Source organism: Mytilus californianus, unplaced genomic scaffold (assembly GCF_021869535.1).
Source record: "Mytilus californianus isolate M0D057914Y unplaced genomic scaffold, xbMytCali1.0.p SCAF_12, whole genome shotgun sequence".
NCBI lineage: Eukaryota > Metazoa > Mollusca > Bivalvia > Mytilida > Mytilidae > Mytilus > Mytilus californianus.
Genome location: NW_026262604.1, coordinates 21,248,333 through 21,265,345, shown reverse-complemented (window position 1 = coordinate 21,265,345; position 17,013 = coordinate 21,248,333). Strand labels below are relative to the sequence as shown.

The 17,013-nt window shown below is 32.3% G+C and overlaps 1 protein-coding gene across 2 annotated transcripts; it reads left to right on the top strand.

Annotated features, from left to right (window-relative positions):
• The first annotated feature begins 10,589 nt into the window (after positions 1-10,589).
• On the top strand, positions 10,590-16,740 carry LOC127721537 (ankyrin-1-like). 2 transcript variants are annotated; one of them, XM_052228298.1, is made up of 2 exons: positions 10,590-10,803; positions 12,916-16,740. In XM_052228298.1, exons 1-2 carry the CDS (start codon positions 10,614-10,616, stop codon positions 16,260-16,262), a joined length of 3,537 nt encoding a protein of 1,178 aa, XP_052084258.1. In that variant the 5' UTR covers positions 10,590-10,613; the 3' UTR covers positions 16,263-16,740. The 2 variants fall into 2 exon arrangements, with proteins under 2 accessions (XP_052084258.1, XP_052084257.1); XM_052228297.1 differs by lacking the exon at positions 10,590-10,803 and adding an exon at positions 11,698-11,911.
• The last annotated feature ends 273 nt before the right edge of the window (positions 16,741-17,013 follow it).

The following is a 17,013-nucleotide window of genomic DNA, read 5'->3' as shown; positions in this document are numbered from 1 at the left end:
TACAAAAATGTAAATATTTCGGGCCTTTTATAGCTGAATATGCGGTATGGGCTTTGCTCATTGTTGAAGGTCGTACGATGACCTATAGTTGTTAATTTCTGTGTCATTTGGTCTCTTGTGGAGAGTTGTCTTATTGGCTATCATGCCACATCTCTTTTTTTATATATATAGCATGATCATTGAAAATTTAATAAATTACATGAAATTCTGTACAACATATATACATATCTTAATATTATTAAACTAGAGGATCATGTGATCTTAAGCTTTTATCGTTCACTTGACCTAAATATGATCATTATTGGTTTTAAGGAACACATAATTTAAGCTTTTTCTATTGAAGCGTATTTTATACTTTGGACCTATAGTGCTTGGTTCCCAAGGGCATGCATTTCTTCAAACTAAAATCTTCACGGCCACCCTACTGAAGCTTCTTAGGATAATCTAACATCTAACATAGCTTACATTACCAACCAGGTCATGTACTTAACTTGACTTTCAACCGTACAGTAGTGGCTTCGATATAACCCTTTACTTATAATCTTATACCGAAATCTACATGCTAAGGACCCTGTACCCTACACATTCTCAGTCAAACAATCATGTACTTCATATGAGGTTTTGGAAGAAGGTAAATTCAAAACTAAATTGAGTGTACACTTCTCAGAATTCTTATCGAACTATTTCATTCGTGTAAAAAATCGAACACTGCCTTTTATAATAACTAGCAATTAACTGATAAACAGACATTCTGCATTAAATAAATGAAAGTATAACTTGTTCCTCTTTTTGTAAAAATCTACATAACTTTATAATATAAAAGGTTTTTTTACATTTTTCAGTTGTTTACTTACTAATTATATCAAATTTTAATCACTTGCTATGTACGGATGTTCCAGACCATATATAGATATAGGAAGATGTGGTATGAGTGCAAATGAGACAACTCTCCATCCAAGTAACAATTTATAAAAGTAAACATATGCCCATTTCAAATTATGTATACGATCTGTACGTGCGCGGTCTGTCTAATTTTAAGAAAATTGTCACTCAAATCTAGAATTAATAAGAATAATTGAAATTAAAAGTTTTAATTAAATACAAAAGTCACGTTACATTGTAAATCTGTCAGTTAATTTCCTATATTAAGGATGAAATTGTGTTAAAATGCTCAAGACGTTAAGCACAATGTTGGTGACGTTTTCTGATTTCACGTACCTGACATCAAAATTCGGCTTTAAATTAGATAAATAAAGGAAAGATCTAGTGTTATTTTACCTACAAAATCTTTAAAGATCGTAAGAAATTTAGTTACAGATGGCTTATCGTTTTTCATTAAGTTTTGTCGATCAATTTTCCGAATACTAACAAGAAAAATCTTATTTTGTGTTGTTCTTCGAGTGCTCCTCCTATTTTCGGGTTCTTAATAGTAGATAAAGTATAACAATGCTATACCATTTGAGATAGAAAAGTTAGGGCTTTAGGAGGACATGTGTGTAAGACGTAAATAACGCAATTTTCGAACTGAGTAGGCCTTGTAAGAAGTCATTATTGGTTGTAGACACCAAGGAAAAATATCACTCCCCTACGGCACAACAGTTCAGAATGCATTTATATAGCTAGAGGATTATGTTCTCAAATTGGTAATAGCGTATATCTTTTTGTAAAATAAGTTTGAAAAACTCTTTTAAAGCACAGAAATCCAATGTAAACGAGCGATTTCCATGAAAACCTCGACATCATTACCGAAAACCTAGCACAAAGTCATCAGTGGTCATTGTCACAAAAAAAACAACTGTTCTATAAAGAACTAATCAATATTGAGTAAAACTGTGCAAAACATTTCATCTAGTCAGAAAATGTAACATGCGTCCTAATCTATAACATTTGAACGACATTCATTCGGACTTCAATCTCATTTATAGCATTAAACAAAATCAAAGTACTGAAGTACTGAACATCGGATGACCGCCAGTTCTTGTGGATGGTCCGACAAGCACTTGTCTCAGAAAAAAAAATCACATCTCTTTACCTGAAAGTGAGGTTAATGTACAGATATAATAAAAAGTAAAATCACAAAAATACTGAACTCCGAGGAAAATTCAATCGGAAAGTCCCTAATCACATGGCAAAATCAAATGACAAAACAAATCAAACAAATGGACAACATCTGTCATATTTCTGACTTGGTACAGGCATTTTCAAATGTAGAAAATGGTGGATTGAACCTGGTTTTATAGCGCCAAACCTCTCATTTGTACGACAGTCTCATCAAATTCCGTTATATTTACAACGATGCGTGAACAAAACAGACATAATAAATAAAATAGTCAAAATATGGGTACAGCAGTCATCACTGTGTTACAATATCAAAACAAACAATCATTTACAAAAAAGCACAAAAGCATATAGATCTATCAAATTAAAAACCACATTCATGCTTCGCGTGTCTGACGTCAGAAAATGTAAACGTCACATAAGAAGAAATTTTGTCGTTCAATGTTCAATAATTTTCTGGGACAAGTTCGTGCGTGAATGATAAATTAATGACAGGGAATTCAACCTCGCCGTAATTACTATTATATTGTAGTGATACATATAGATTCTACCACTGCATCGAGTGTGATACGATATTTATCCACTCGAGACAGTTAAATTTTCAAATTTAAAACGCGAGGCTCGCCGAGCGTTTTAAATATTTAAAATTTAACTGTCGAGAGTGGATAAATATTGTATTACACAAGATTTGGTGGTGGAATCTGTTTCTCTAATGATTTTCAAACAATAAGCAGGCAATTTTATTCCTTCTTTTCGAATGATCTGCCAAAAGATGTGCTCTTTCTATGTGACGTCATCAGGCATGGTCGCCTTTTTTCATGCCGTCACAATAGGAAAAACAGAGGAAAGCAAGAAAATTCGACGTCATAATCGGATTTTAACCAATGAAGAACTGAGATCAAACGAACCACACGTTGATTAAAATTTTTTTATACAATGGGTGCAGAAAGGGATAAATTGACGAAGAATTAGAGAAAAATCAATATACCCTGGTTTATTGTTATATATTATATTAGTACTTGTATATTACAGTTACATGTTTATATAATTTTCATGCATTTGTATATCATTCTATTCTACTATATTAATAATAGTGCAGTGCAAGTGCATGGTGGACACTCTTCTGTAATAATTCGATTTTTCTAATAATATGGATTTGAGTAGGCATTCATAATTTCCCGCAAAAAAATGTTTAATCATCCATGCAGAGTTATTGTTCCTTGAGATTGCAAACGTTCTTGAGATATTCTTCCGCATGCGTGTGCATAGATATTAATGATTTGTATATATATACAACAAGACATTTTAATATTATTAGTTTATCTTCTTTAAAAAGTATTTGATGAGTATTCATTGAAGAAATGAATTTGTAACAAGCGATAAGGAATGTTAGTTTGCATTTGATAATGTCTACGTATTCATCATGTATACAGATCGGTTAAAAACCCAGAACGAATAATACGTAATGGAAATCTAGGCGATAGCAATACACTGGAATGCCCTCACGATCATCCGCTGTAAAATACGAAGTATATGAATCCCCAAAGGTCTTCCGTCACAAAACTTTATACCAACGTTTTACGTTAGTAATTCCGGAGTTGGTAATAGAAAACATTGAAATATAATATGATTTGCATTTTTGAACGGAGAAATTAAGCCCGTATGATAAATTCCAAATATAAAAGAAAATATTCTATGCTTTCAATTTTAATCGATTAGTATCGAATATCGAAGCATTAATAGGGTGTCTACCAAAATGTCACAATGTTAGCGTCCTCTTTTTTTCTTTGAATTATTAGGCACAAGTTGTTACAAATCATCAAAATGACTGAAAACAACATCAGTTGTTCGAAGAAAAAAAACACTTTTATATCAAAATTCCTTTGCAAGACGAACATTTCGATATATATATGATAAAGAGTAATGTACAAATCATCAAAATAAAGTGGTCACATGATGGTCTACCAAAACGTCACATCATCGCTAATTTGATGTTTTTGACGTTCAATGTGTAGGTAACGTATGTTTGCGTTTTTGTGTTTTTGAACCGTACCTGTTTTATTAAAGGAATACCTAAAATATTAATTTACAATAATTGTTTTATTTGACCTAGTTGAAATGCATTCCTCTTTTCAATATAATATTATTTGTAAAAAATCCTGATTTGAGTACATTTCAATCAAACAGCAACTCAACAATAACAAAAAATACATATTTACACAAATCGTCTGAAGACCAAAGTGGAAATTCAAATATTGCTTGCATCATACATGTATAATAATTGTATATTTCAATTAGAATGTTGATCATTATTGACTAATGATAAATTAACCCAAACTTGGCCACATCTGCAAGAAATCAAATTGGGAGAATTGCAATTAGTTACAGTTAAATTACAAAAGCAAAATAATCGTTATAAATGATATATTCCATACGTTGCCATATTCTTTATTGAACGTTATACTTTCTTGATTGATATTAATATAAATATAGACTTACAGTACATACTCAGTAAACATCGGTAAAATGCGTTTGAAAATACTTCTGCTCATTATATAATTTTAAATCAAGAAGCAATGTTTTATGAGTTAAACGAATAACAGAATTATGTGAGACAACACCAAACTTTGCCCCTAACTTGTCAGATGATTGTCTGACATATCGACCTAAAAATCTACAAAGTTGACTTAAATATTTGAAAAGAAAATATCTGACAAGTTTTCTTAAAAAGAGACAAATTGAATTTACATGAAGAAGAAAATGATACTATTTTGGAATGTGCGAGTGTATGTGTTATACTGTTTAAACACTGTTCCCGGGTAGGGAGAGGGTTTGGCGCCATCAAACATGTTTAACCTCGCCACATTCTGTATGTGCCTGTCCAAAGTCAGGAGCTTATAATGAAGCGGTTGTTTTTTCTTGCTGTGTATTCCGTTTATTGTTTTATACATAAATCAGGCCGTGATGTTCTCGTTTGAATTGTTTTTACATTTTTCATTTCGGTGCCTTTTATAGCTTACTGTGCGGTATGTGTTTTTCTCATTGCTGAGGGCCGTACGATGACCTATAATTTTTAACTTTTATGTCATTTGGTCTCTGGTAGAGATTTGTTTTTTTTATTATGTAAAGAAATGCCTAGGCCTTTTTGCCGAGTGATCTAAGAGTTTATCTGCATGCAGTAATTACTATATTATGTCAAGGTTGTGAATTAGACCCCGTTCGTAGCAAGGGCGTTCAACTACGATCCCTATTTTCTAGGATTGCCATAATCAGTTATCTACATGGCGATGATCGTTGCTTTCTCTATGCACTCCGGCTTATAGTAGGGTGCCCAATCAACAAATTTGATCGATTTGGGTTAACGGAATAACACACGGCTATATTTTATATCATTGGAAAGAGGAGAACAAGCCTCATCGAAATATTGATGTCGTCGTTGTCTGCAGTGGTCACGTTTTTTTTTATCAGGGTCAAAGGTCAAAGCAAAAATTCCCGGAAAATGCAGAGTCACATTTAGAAAGCTTGTTTCTCCTACACATATGTGTTTGGAGTAAAATAACTATAACTAATTTAAAGAAAAATATCTTTCGTTTTTACATTTAAAACTTATTTTATATTTTTGTCGCCAAAAATGACTTTAAATTGAAATTTTCAAACATCTGTTAAATAACAGTGACCTTGACTCTTTTTAATTTCAAAATTTGGAATTTCCATATTCAATTCGTTACAAGTAAGATCTAAAGATGTTTTTTAGATCTTAACTTTAATAATTTGTCGAAAACGAAATGTGTTTTTCACGTCTTTTGATAGTAAGGAGTTCGTCAATTTCTAGATAAATATCAAATTTCTGTTGTTGAGTGTGAAAGCGTATATATTATTGGTTTATTTCGAAATTTGTGTAACATAAACGTCGAATTGGTTGAATATAAAGATCTTTGTATAGTTTTGCTTTACAGAAGTAAATATTACTGCAGACGGAGGGGGTAAAGTTATGAAAACAAAACGTCTGTTAGAAACAGGTAAAACAACCCCATCCTATATATACAGATGACTATGATGAGAATGTAAGGGTAGTTTTGCTATATAGGGAAAACATCCAAACGTATGTTTTGAGTGATGCTCTTATTACATGTTGTTTAAAGGTAGATTCACAAGGAGGAATTTTCACAAGGGAGAAATTTTTAATTATAGCCAATTTTACCCTCAATTTGTTTAGGTCACTATGATCTGTTATGAGTTCTGACTTGAGATCATACAACCTAACAACAAGATTTCGAGCTGCATCTATAGATTCATCGATGTCACAATTCGAAAGGTGAAATTTTCTTGGTTGTCCTGCAAGACTTTGAAAACAGAGCGCTTACCGATCCCAAACAGGGATGACGTTGTATAGCATTCTGTTACAGCATGTGCGACTGGTAAAGTGTTACAGATGACAGACCCGAGACTTTTACATATTTCGTGGACAGGTATATAGCAGCGCAAACCTTGTGTGCAAGTTGTAATGCCAGTTTAAAACCATAGCTTATGCGTATGCTGCATGGAGGGGAAGTAATGAACGTATAAGATCAGTAAATTTGTATTTTGTGACTTTATTGTTATCCTACCCTTGATTCCTTTCATACCGAACTCTTTGTTTACATGAATAGCATGTAAAATTGTGCGAGTATCTGATACCCTAAGAAACCACAAGATTTTGAAAAACGAAACCACGGAAGCTTACGACGACATTCATGATTGGAAAATATAATGATTTTCCAATAGTTTGCATATAGATATAGCCGTGTGTTATCCCTTAACTTAAACTCGTTAACTAGACGACTTTTTCGGTACTGGGCACCCTACTAATAATAATAATAATTCATAATCGGTGTTTTTGCTTATTTTGAAAAAATTAAACCATGATACTTGCTGCTAATACCGAATTATTATTATTTCACTATCTCACTTTCATTAATGATTGAACAAAAAAAATTCGTAAGGGTTCCGCGGAACCCAGTGTCTCGCCTACTTTTACTGTTAGTCGCAGGCTCAACAAAAATGGGGAAAAAAGTATTAAAAATTTTTCCTCTAGATACTATCTTTTGACTGTAAGGAGTTCTGTTCAAGTTTGGTAAAAATCCAAGAAGGTTTATGAATCTAATAAATGTTTTAAAAACTTTAACTGCAGACTGTACGTAATGTTAACTGGAATAAAACTAAGTCCATCTATAAGTAATATACGGAAAAACAGGTAATAAATTTTTACCAAATTTCCTTCTAGATACTAGCTTTTGATCATAATGAAGCTTCTGTCCAAGTGTGGTACAAATCCAGGATAGTTCAAGAAAGTAATTAAAAATTTGAAAGCTTTATCCACAGAGTGAATGTAATGTTAACTGGCAGAAAAAATAAGTCCATTTATAAGTGAAATACGGATAAACAGGATTTTTTTTAACATAATTTACTTTTGAATACTATCTTATGATCACAAACAATCTTCTGTCCAAGTGTGGTACAAATCTAGGATAGTTTAAGAAAGTTATTAAAATTTGAAAAACTTTAACCACAGAGTGAATGTAATGTTAACTGGCAGAAAAACTAAGTCCATATATGAGTAAAATACGGATAAACAGGATTTTTTTTTACAAAATTTTCTTCTGGATACTCTCTTATGATTATAAACAATCTTCTGACTAAGTGTGGTACAAATCTAGGATAGTTTAAGAAAGTTATTAAAATTTGAAAAACTTTAACCACAGAGTGAATGTAATGTTAACTGGCAGAAAAACTAAGTCCATTTATGAGTAAAATACGGAAAAACAGGATTTTTTTTTACAAAATTTTCTTCTTGATACTATCTTATGACCATAAACAAGCTTATGTGCAAGTTTGATTGAAATGCAGGATAGTTTAAGAAAGTTATTAAAATTTCAAAAACTTTAACCACGGTTTCGTAGGAGATGCGCACAAAAGAAAAACAGTGTTTGAGGAGATAACTCTTATAAAGAAAATTGTTCGGTTAAGCAGGGTCAAAACTAAAAGCGCATAAATTGTTCGATAACATATACCAAATATCTAAGGGACATGTTGCGAAACAAAAATTACACGCAAGAACAAAATTTGGCGGAAAGAAAAAATAATAATCAGAAAAAATACAATAGGTCTTTCCACAGAAAAGTGGAAAGACCTAATTATGAGGTTAACATAACAGTAAGAGGATGATTTTTCTGATTATATAAAGTTAAAATGGCAATAACCAGGTCCATTGGCGAATTATTTAAGATCTGCCAGACAGTATGTGTATCATCAGTCTCTTGTCCAGGTCCATTGGCGAATTATTTAAGATCTGCCAGACAGTATGTGTACCATCAGTCTCTTGTCCAGACTGTATGTATTAAAATAATTCATTAAAGAAAATCAATTCTTTAATGAATTATTTTAATACATACAGTCTGGACAAGAGACTGATGGTACACATACTGTCTGGCAGATCTTAAATAATTCGCCAATGGACCTGGACAAGAGACTGATGATACACATACTGTCTGGCAGATCTTAAATAATTCGCCAATGGACCTGGTTATTGCCATTTTAACTTTATATAATCAGAAAAATCATCCTCTTACTGTTATGTTAACCTCATAATTAGGTCTTTCCACTTTTCTGTGGAAAGACCTATTGTATTTTTTCTGATTATTATTTTTTCTTTCCGCCAAATTTTGTTCTTGCGTGTAATTTTTGTTTCGCAACATGTCCCTTAGATATTTGGTATATGTTATCGAACAATTTATGCGCTTTTAGTTTTGACCCTGCTTAACCGAACAATTTTCTTTATAAGAGTTATCTCCCCAAACACTGTTTTTCTTTTGTGCGCATCTCCTACGAAACCGTAAAAGAAATCGACAAATTTATTTTTCCAAATGGCTCGTAAATGGCTTTTAGTTTTGACTCTGCTTAACCGAACAATTTTCTTTATAAGAGTTATCTCCCCAAACACTGTTTTTCCTGTGTGCGCATCTCCTTTGAAGCCGTAAAAGAAATGGACAAATTTATTTTTCCAAATGGCTCGTTAAAACCTCAGGATGCTTCGGTCAATTTTAACCGAAGAGATACTTAGACTCCATACGAGAGTTATTTCCTCTTTTGCATTTGACATGAGTGGTATACAAATGTTACTCATGAACCGTAAGTGATAGAGTCCTAGGGGATCTTGATTTGAGGTCCTTGGTCCACCAAAAAGAAAATGATGTCAAGGTCAAAGGTCAATGTCATTTTCTAAATATTGTCCTTAGCTTGTGTGTGCCTCTCATCTTATACAATAAAAGCTACATATAAAAGAACTGATGATAATTGTTTGGGTTGTTGAGACAAATAAATGGTACATTTAGTCCAAAGCGATCTGATGATATCTTATTAGAGTTATTGTCCCTTAAATGTTACAATTAATGGTAAATCGAATATAACTTCATTGCGATACATAATAAACCCAAAGTGTTTTTTGCAAAGATTTGGGTGACAAATAACCTTGAAATATATCAACCGGAAGTGACCTTGTGCAAGCCGGAAGTAGCTATTTTTGCACTAATTCAAGGAAAAAATACATAGAAACCATATATGTTTAGAATCAGCATACATTAACCTTTTATTGACACCCGAAGTCACCTTATATAAACCGGAAGTAGCTTATTGTCCCCCTTATTTGAAAGAAAAATATTTAAAAACCATATATTTTCGGAATCAGTGGAAAGTAAGCTATCATATGAGACCGGAAATGACATTTTCGTAACTGGAAGAAGCAAATTATCTCCCAATTTTTAGGCAATTAATAATATGCTAACTTTGACAGGCATTATATAAAATGACTTTAAATACCTAGTCATTTTGTCAATATTTTGCACAGAAAATAACTAATGATTTAGTCAAATTATGTTTATCATTCAAATACCTGATGTGAAAGTTTGTATGTCTGTAATAAGTGTACTCACTCTGTTTTTCAGATAATAATATTGCGATCTTTTTTGTTTTATCATCCGAAAATGTATTGACATAAAAAAATGAGTCACCAATGTGGTTCTAATTCTAAATTCCGATTTAACGTCGACAGATGTATTTGCCAAAAAAAAACAAAAAAACATTAGGACAAATGTTTAACAGATTCTGCCATCCAAATATTTTATGAAATAACAAATAATTTCCGAATTCAGAACTTGGTGGACATTTAAATGATTCAGTAGAATTCAATTTTGATTATAAAACTCAAAATGCAAGCGCTAAAATTCATTATTATCAAAGATAAAAAAAACTGCTTAATAGTTGAATACTTTTTAATGGCCCAATTTATGTTATCAGTTCAGTCTATAAAATAAATTCTGGCATTTTGTAAAATGTCTTTCAGTGATTCCAAGCATTTTATTAAAAAAATTAGTCAATTTATAATGCCAGAATCTCACTGGCATTTTAGAAAATGTCTTAAGATTTTAGACATTTTACAAAATGCTAAGATTTAGAAAATGCCTGTATCATATATAAATCATCTCTATTTTCAGGCTATTGTAAGATTAAGCTTCGGATCAATGTCAGTGGACGTGATTAAACTTTCAAAACAAAAACTGGACCAACAGTTAAAAAATGAAATATTTGAAAATCTAAAAATAGTTATTGAAATTATGAAAGGTGAAATTAACATATTACATCAGGATATGGAAGAATGCAAAGAGAGAATCCAGACGATAGAGGACAATCATATACCGCCGCACATCAGAGGTAATATTGATATTATAATAGGCTAAACCAGAAGTAGTTCATGATCTCATAACCTTTAAGACGATGTACTTTTCGGATAATGGATATTTCAGGTGCATTGGTGATTTGTGATTCGGTATAATTCATTTTTTTGAGGAACAAATTTAAATCGTCGCCTTCATTATATAAACGATTCGAGTTATATACAAATATAACAGATAAAAACTACTTCTACTGGATGTACTATCAAATACAAAAACTTTTTGTGTTGGCGTCTTCGTCAGATTTATTTGCTGTACATACAATGACTTCTTGCTGTTGATGTCTTAATAAAATAAAAAGGAGATGTGGTATGATTGCCAACGAGACAACTCTACATAAGAGACCAAATGACACAGAAATTAACAACTACAGGTCATCATACGGCCTTCAACAATGAGCAAAGCCCATACCGCATAGTCCGCTATAATTTGTCAGATTTATTTGTATGTTTGTTTGAATTTTCGAGTCAGTTGTGATGTATGTCTGTGCTGTATGTTTACACAGTTTGGCTGTTGGATCGCAATTATTGTCACATTAATCAATTAAGTCTGTTCGGTAGAATTCAATTTTGATTATAAAACTCAAAATGCAAGCGCTAAAATTCATTATTATCAAAGATAAAAAAACTGCTTAATAGTTGAATACTTTTTAATGGCCCAATTTATGTTATCAGTTCAGTCTATAAAATAAATTCTGGCATTTTGTAAAATGTCTTTCAGTGATTCCAAGCATTTTATTAAAAAAATTAGTCAATTTATAATGCCAGAATCTCACTGGCATTTTAGAAAATGTCTTAAGATTTTAGACATTTTACAAAATGCTAAGATTTAGAAAATGCCTGTATCATATATAAATCATCTCTATTTTCAGGCTATTGTAAGATTAAGCTTCGGATCAATGTCAGTGGACGTGATTAAACTTTCAAAACAAAAACTGGACCAACAGTTAAAAAATGAAATATTTGAAAATCTAAAAATAGTTATTGAAATTATGAAAGGTGAAATTAACATATTACATCAGGATATGGAAGAATGCAAAGAGAGAATCCAGACGATAGAGGACAATCATATACCGCCGCACATCAGAGGTAATATTGATATTATAATAGGCTAAACCAGAAGTAGTTCATGATCTCATAACCTTTAAGACGATGTACTTTTCGGATAATGGATATTTCAGGTGCATTGGTGATTTGTGATTCGGTATAATTCATTTTTTTGAGGAACAAATTTAAATCGTCGCCTTCATTATATAAACGATTCGAGTTATATACAAATATAACAGATAAAAACTACTTCTACTGGATGTACTATCAAATACAAAAACTTTTTGTGTTGGCGTCTTCGTCAGATTTATTTGCTGTACATACAATGACTTCTTGCTGTTGATGTCTTAATAAAATAAAAAGGAGATGTGGTATGATTGCCAACGAGACAACTCTACATAAGAGACCAAATGACACAGAAATTAACAACTACAGGTCATCATACGGCCTTCAACAATGAGCAAAGCCCATACCGCATAGTCCGCTATAATTTGTCAGATTTATTTGTATGTTTGTTTGAATTTTCGAGTCAGTTGTGATGTATGTCTGTGCTGTATGTTTACACAGTTTGGCTGTTGGATCGCAATTATTGTCACATTAATCAATTAAGTCTGTTCGGGTTGCTCACTCAGTTTTGTCCAGATGACGAAACTATTTACAACTGTTATACAAGTGAGAATTTAAGGTAGCTATAAAATCATGTTTAACCCATCATTTACTTTGGTTATGTATGTAACAAGACAAGCGGATAACAGTTGTTTTCCACATGTTCCATTCTTTCTATTGGTTGATATAAGTTTGATTTTGGCATGTTTTATGGATTCAATTTTGAATATACCTCGGAGATCGGTATTTTTGTCTATTAAACAGTAATATTGTAGTCCATACCACTACTGGCCTTAAAATCCATATAACTTTTTAGACTTACTTAGTTTGATACTACATTAAATTTTTGTTTTTTTACCATTCCGACCTTTTTGATCTCCAATTATTTGATAATCTAGAGCACACTGACAACGGTACCATATCTTAATACTATTTTTCAGGAACCCAGACAAAACTTCTTGAAGTATGGAAAAAAGATGATGAGTTATTTTATGATGCCACAAATGTTTATCAAGCTACAAAAGACAAAGTAGAGTCCTGCTCTATTGTTGCTCTAGTGGGTGGACCAGGATGTGGTAAAACAGCTACAGCAAGACATATAGCAATGCAATATGAACAAAACGGATGGGAAATAGTTCCAGTATTTAGAATTGAAGATATTTTACAGTATACAGATGTGACATTCAAACAAATATTTTTATTGGATGACATCTTTGGCATATTTGCCGTAGATATGTTTATGTATAACAATGTAAAAAACCACAAAGAAGGTATAATGAATGCAATAAGTAAAGACTCAAAATTGATTTTGACTTGTAGAAGGTCTGTTTATCATGAAACCGAAAAGCTTAAACCGTTTGTATTTAAGAATATTGTAGACTTAGAATGGAAGGATAACAAATTAAACGACGTCGAAAAAGAAAATATTTTAACAAAACATTGTAGGAATAAAGGTGTTCCAGAAAACAGCTATGATAGTGTATCACTATCGTCATCAAACATAATGTTCCCATTGCTTTGTAAGGTATTTTCTACAAAGCATGAACTTCATGGTTCTGCGGATATGTTTTTCGCACAGCCCTTAGATTGCCTTATTAGCGAATTGGATCAGTTGGAATATATTTGCCCTGAACAATATGTAGCTCTAGTACTATGCGTTCTCTGTAACAATTTTCTATCTTTGAAAAACATGCCAGGCGATAAAATGAAACTTGATGGATTGAACACGTGTGGAGTTAACCTAGGAACTTCAGATAAACAGATAAAAAACGCATTGTCCAATTTGATTGGTACCTATTTGATAAAACATGATCATGACGTTACCTTTATTCACGATGCAATATATGAAATTGTTGCTTTTCACTACGGACGAAATTGCCCACATATATTACTAAAATATATGAAAAGTAACTTCATAGCTACGAAACTTATAGTGTCCAAGGACCATACTGCTGCTTTAGGTACTGATCTATCAATATTGATCGAAACAGATTATTATGAACTACTGGCTGAAAGACTGTATACAGATTTACAATCATTTGAACTATTTGATGTGTTTATGAACAAATCGTTATTATATCCTCCTTTTCTGGGAGTCTTTGTAAAAGTATTACGTAACAAGCCGTATTATGAACTGAAGGCTTTACTTTTTACAGAAAACAATGCCTCCAACGTTGTAAATAGATATTCTGATAAAGAAGAAGAGGAGAAGGACGGAAACGAGGACGAAGGAAAACTAGATTTATTAAGGAACGTCTATTTCGATATATTGTGGAAAGGAACAAATGCTATAAGGGCCATAAGTTGGATACTTTATTATGGGCATACATATCTTTTACAGAGCATTGTCAATCTTGCTCTTGAACACAATGATTCCAGTGACATTGTGTTTAAATCAGACATCACAGAACAGACGCGACTACTTACTTTAGGATGTTACAGTGGTGATCCTGATATGGTGAATACGATTCTAAAGTATGTCCAAGTTGACTGTGTAAACAAAACATCGTATAAAGAAAATATGCTAACATCCCATAATGGGCACAGAAAATACACACCGCTCACAGCAGCATGTTATGATGGTCATTTATCAGTCGTACAAGTTCTTGTAATGAAAAATGCAAAAATAGATCTATATGATGATAATTTTCGTTTTCCGCTTCTATCAGCATCATTAAAAGGACATGATGATATTGTCAAATTTCTGATACAGAAAGGAGTCGATGTTAACCAGTGTAATGAAGATAACGAGTCTCCATTATATACCGCATCACAAGAAGGACATCATGAAGTTGTTAAACATCTGGTAGAGAATGGAGCTGATGTTAACCAGTGTAATAATTACGACAAGTCTCCGTTATATGAAGCATCATCTGGAGGGCATTATGGCGTTGTTCAATATCTGGTACAGAACGGAGTCGATGTTAATGGTTGCGGTAAATATAACCCGTCTCCATTGATGGGAGCATCACTTGAAGGATATATTGATATTGTAAAATATCTAGTACAGAATAGAGCCGATGTTAACCAGGGTAGTGAAAATAACCCGTCTCCATTATATGGAGCATCACGAGAAGGACATACTGACATTGTAAAGTATTTGGTAGAGAACGGGGCCTTTGTTAACCTGTGTAGTATATTTAACCAGTCTTCATTATATGGGGCGTCAGTTGAAGGGCATTATGACATTGTTGACTATCTTGTAAAGAACGGAGCTGATGTTAACCAATGTAATAAATATAACCATTCTCCATTATTTAAAGCGTCAGGAGGAGGACTTTGTAATATTGTAGAATATCTGGTACAGAATGGAGCCAATATCAATCAGTGTGATAATATTAACTCGTCTCCATTATACCAAGCATCAGTAAAAGGACATACTAGCGTTGTGGAATATCTGGTACAGAATGGAGCAGATGTTAACCTCAGTGATCATATGAATAGGGCGCCATTATATGGAGCATCAGAAGAAGGACATATTGACATTGTGAAATATCTAGTACAAAACAGAGCCGATATTAACCAGTGTGTTAAATATTACCAGTCACCGTTATCTAGAGCATCAGCAAAAGGACATTATGACGTTGTCAAGTATCTGGTATTGAACGGAGCTAATATAAACTTCTGTGATTATATGAACAAAACTCCACTGTTCCAGGCAGTGGAAATTGGCCACAGTGATATAGTAAAATTTCTTATTACAAATAATGCAGATTTTACAATTAGAAATGATGAAAATATGTCCCCTTTAGAATTTGCAGTATTGTTAAACGGTTCTGAAATAGCAAAAGAATTGATCAGAGCAGAAAACCAAAATATACCGTTCTCAGGGAATTATCACTTGTTTGATATATTGGTTGACATAAGAAAGACAGATGTTTGCATTTATAATAGATCAGATGATGGTGGTGTTATTACAAAGAAAAACATGCATTTTTTGGAGAATTTGTTTAAATGTTTAGAACGGAGAAGCATTGAATGTCTAAAACACTTGTTACAGTTAGGATTGGATGTCAATAAAAAATGTGACGAAAGAGGAAAGTCACCATTTAACAGAATAATTGAAAGCAATATGGTAGACATCGACAAAAAGGTTGAGTTATTGATAGAGAATGGAACCGATCTCACTGTCAGAGATAGTCACTGTGTGTCTGCTTTAGAAAAATCAAGACAGTTGATAATAGAAAAGAAACAGGATGGCTTAGGACTAAAATGGCCATTTTGCTGTGAAATGTACGAAAATGTAATGGAAATTTTAAAACAACATACCAGAAGATATTCCGTTTAAGTTTTGTGATTGACTCACCATTATAATAATTGTTATATATATTAACAGACAGTAAATTTTAATATGAAAAGAAATAATCCCTCCTATATTCATATACATTTTTTTCATAACCTTTTAACTCGGACTTTGTTTCGTCAAAGCCATAATCTGCCAAGTATTGTTCCATCTTTCGTTGGGTATGATTAAAAACTATAAAACGAATGGTTAAGAATTGATCAAGTAAAGGTCAAGCACAAGTTAAGACTAATACAGAAAGGTGGAGGAAAGATCAGTTCAGTCAAAAACAAATGCTGCCAATTACGGAACTTGTTTATAATGTCTGAAAATCTTCACTTGTTACATGAATAGGTTGGTACAAGAAAGTCAGGAATATGTTTAAATTATGTATCCGGTCTTAGCTATGTAAATTAGATTTGATAAAAATTATTTTTATCGAAGGAATTATTTGAAACTATTTAATAAATTTGATTTACCTCGATACTTCTTAAATTTAGTTTTACATTAAAATGTGCCAAATGGGGAAAAAATTGCTATTCAATTGAATGACAAAAGAGCAATGAAAACAATATAAAGATCTTAACAGAGACAAAGGTCATTATTACTTTCACTGCGTGTCTATCATCTCAATGGTAGAAAAAAGTAGACAATTATTAAAAGTTCTGTATATTTGCTAGAGGGAAAATGTTTAACTCTTCGAAACACTGAGATTTCTCCACCCAAACTGAACAGTCTTATTTAGTCGATACAATCT

Bases quoted from the DNA above. Each gene is read 5' to 3' on its own strand.
- LOC127721537 (XM_052228298.1), top strand. From the start codon at position 10,614: ATGTCAGTGGACGTGATTAAACTTTCAAAACAAAAACTGGACCAACAG. The intron at 10,804-12,915 runs GTAATATTGATA...ACTATTTTTCAG, and splicing joins TATACCGCCGCACATCAGAG to GAACCCAGACAAAACTTCTT.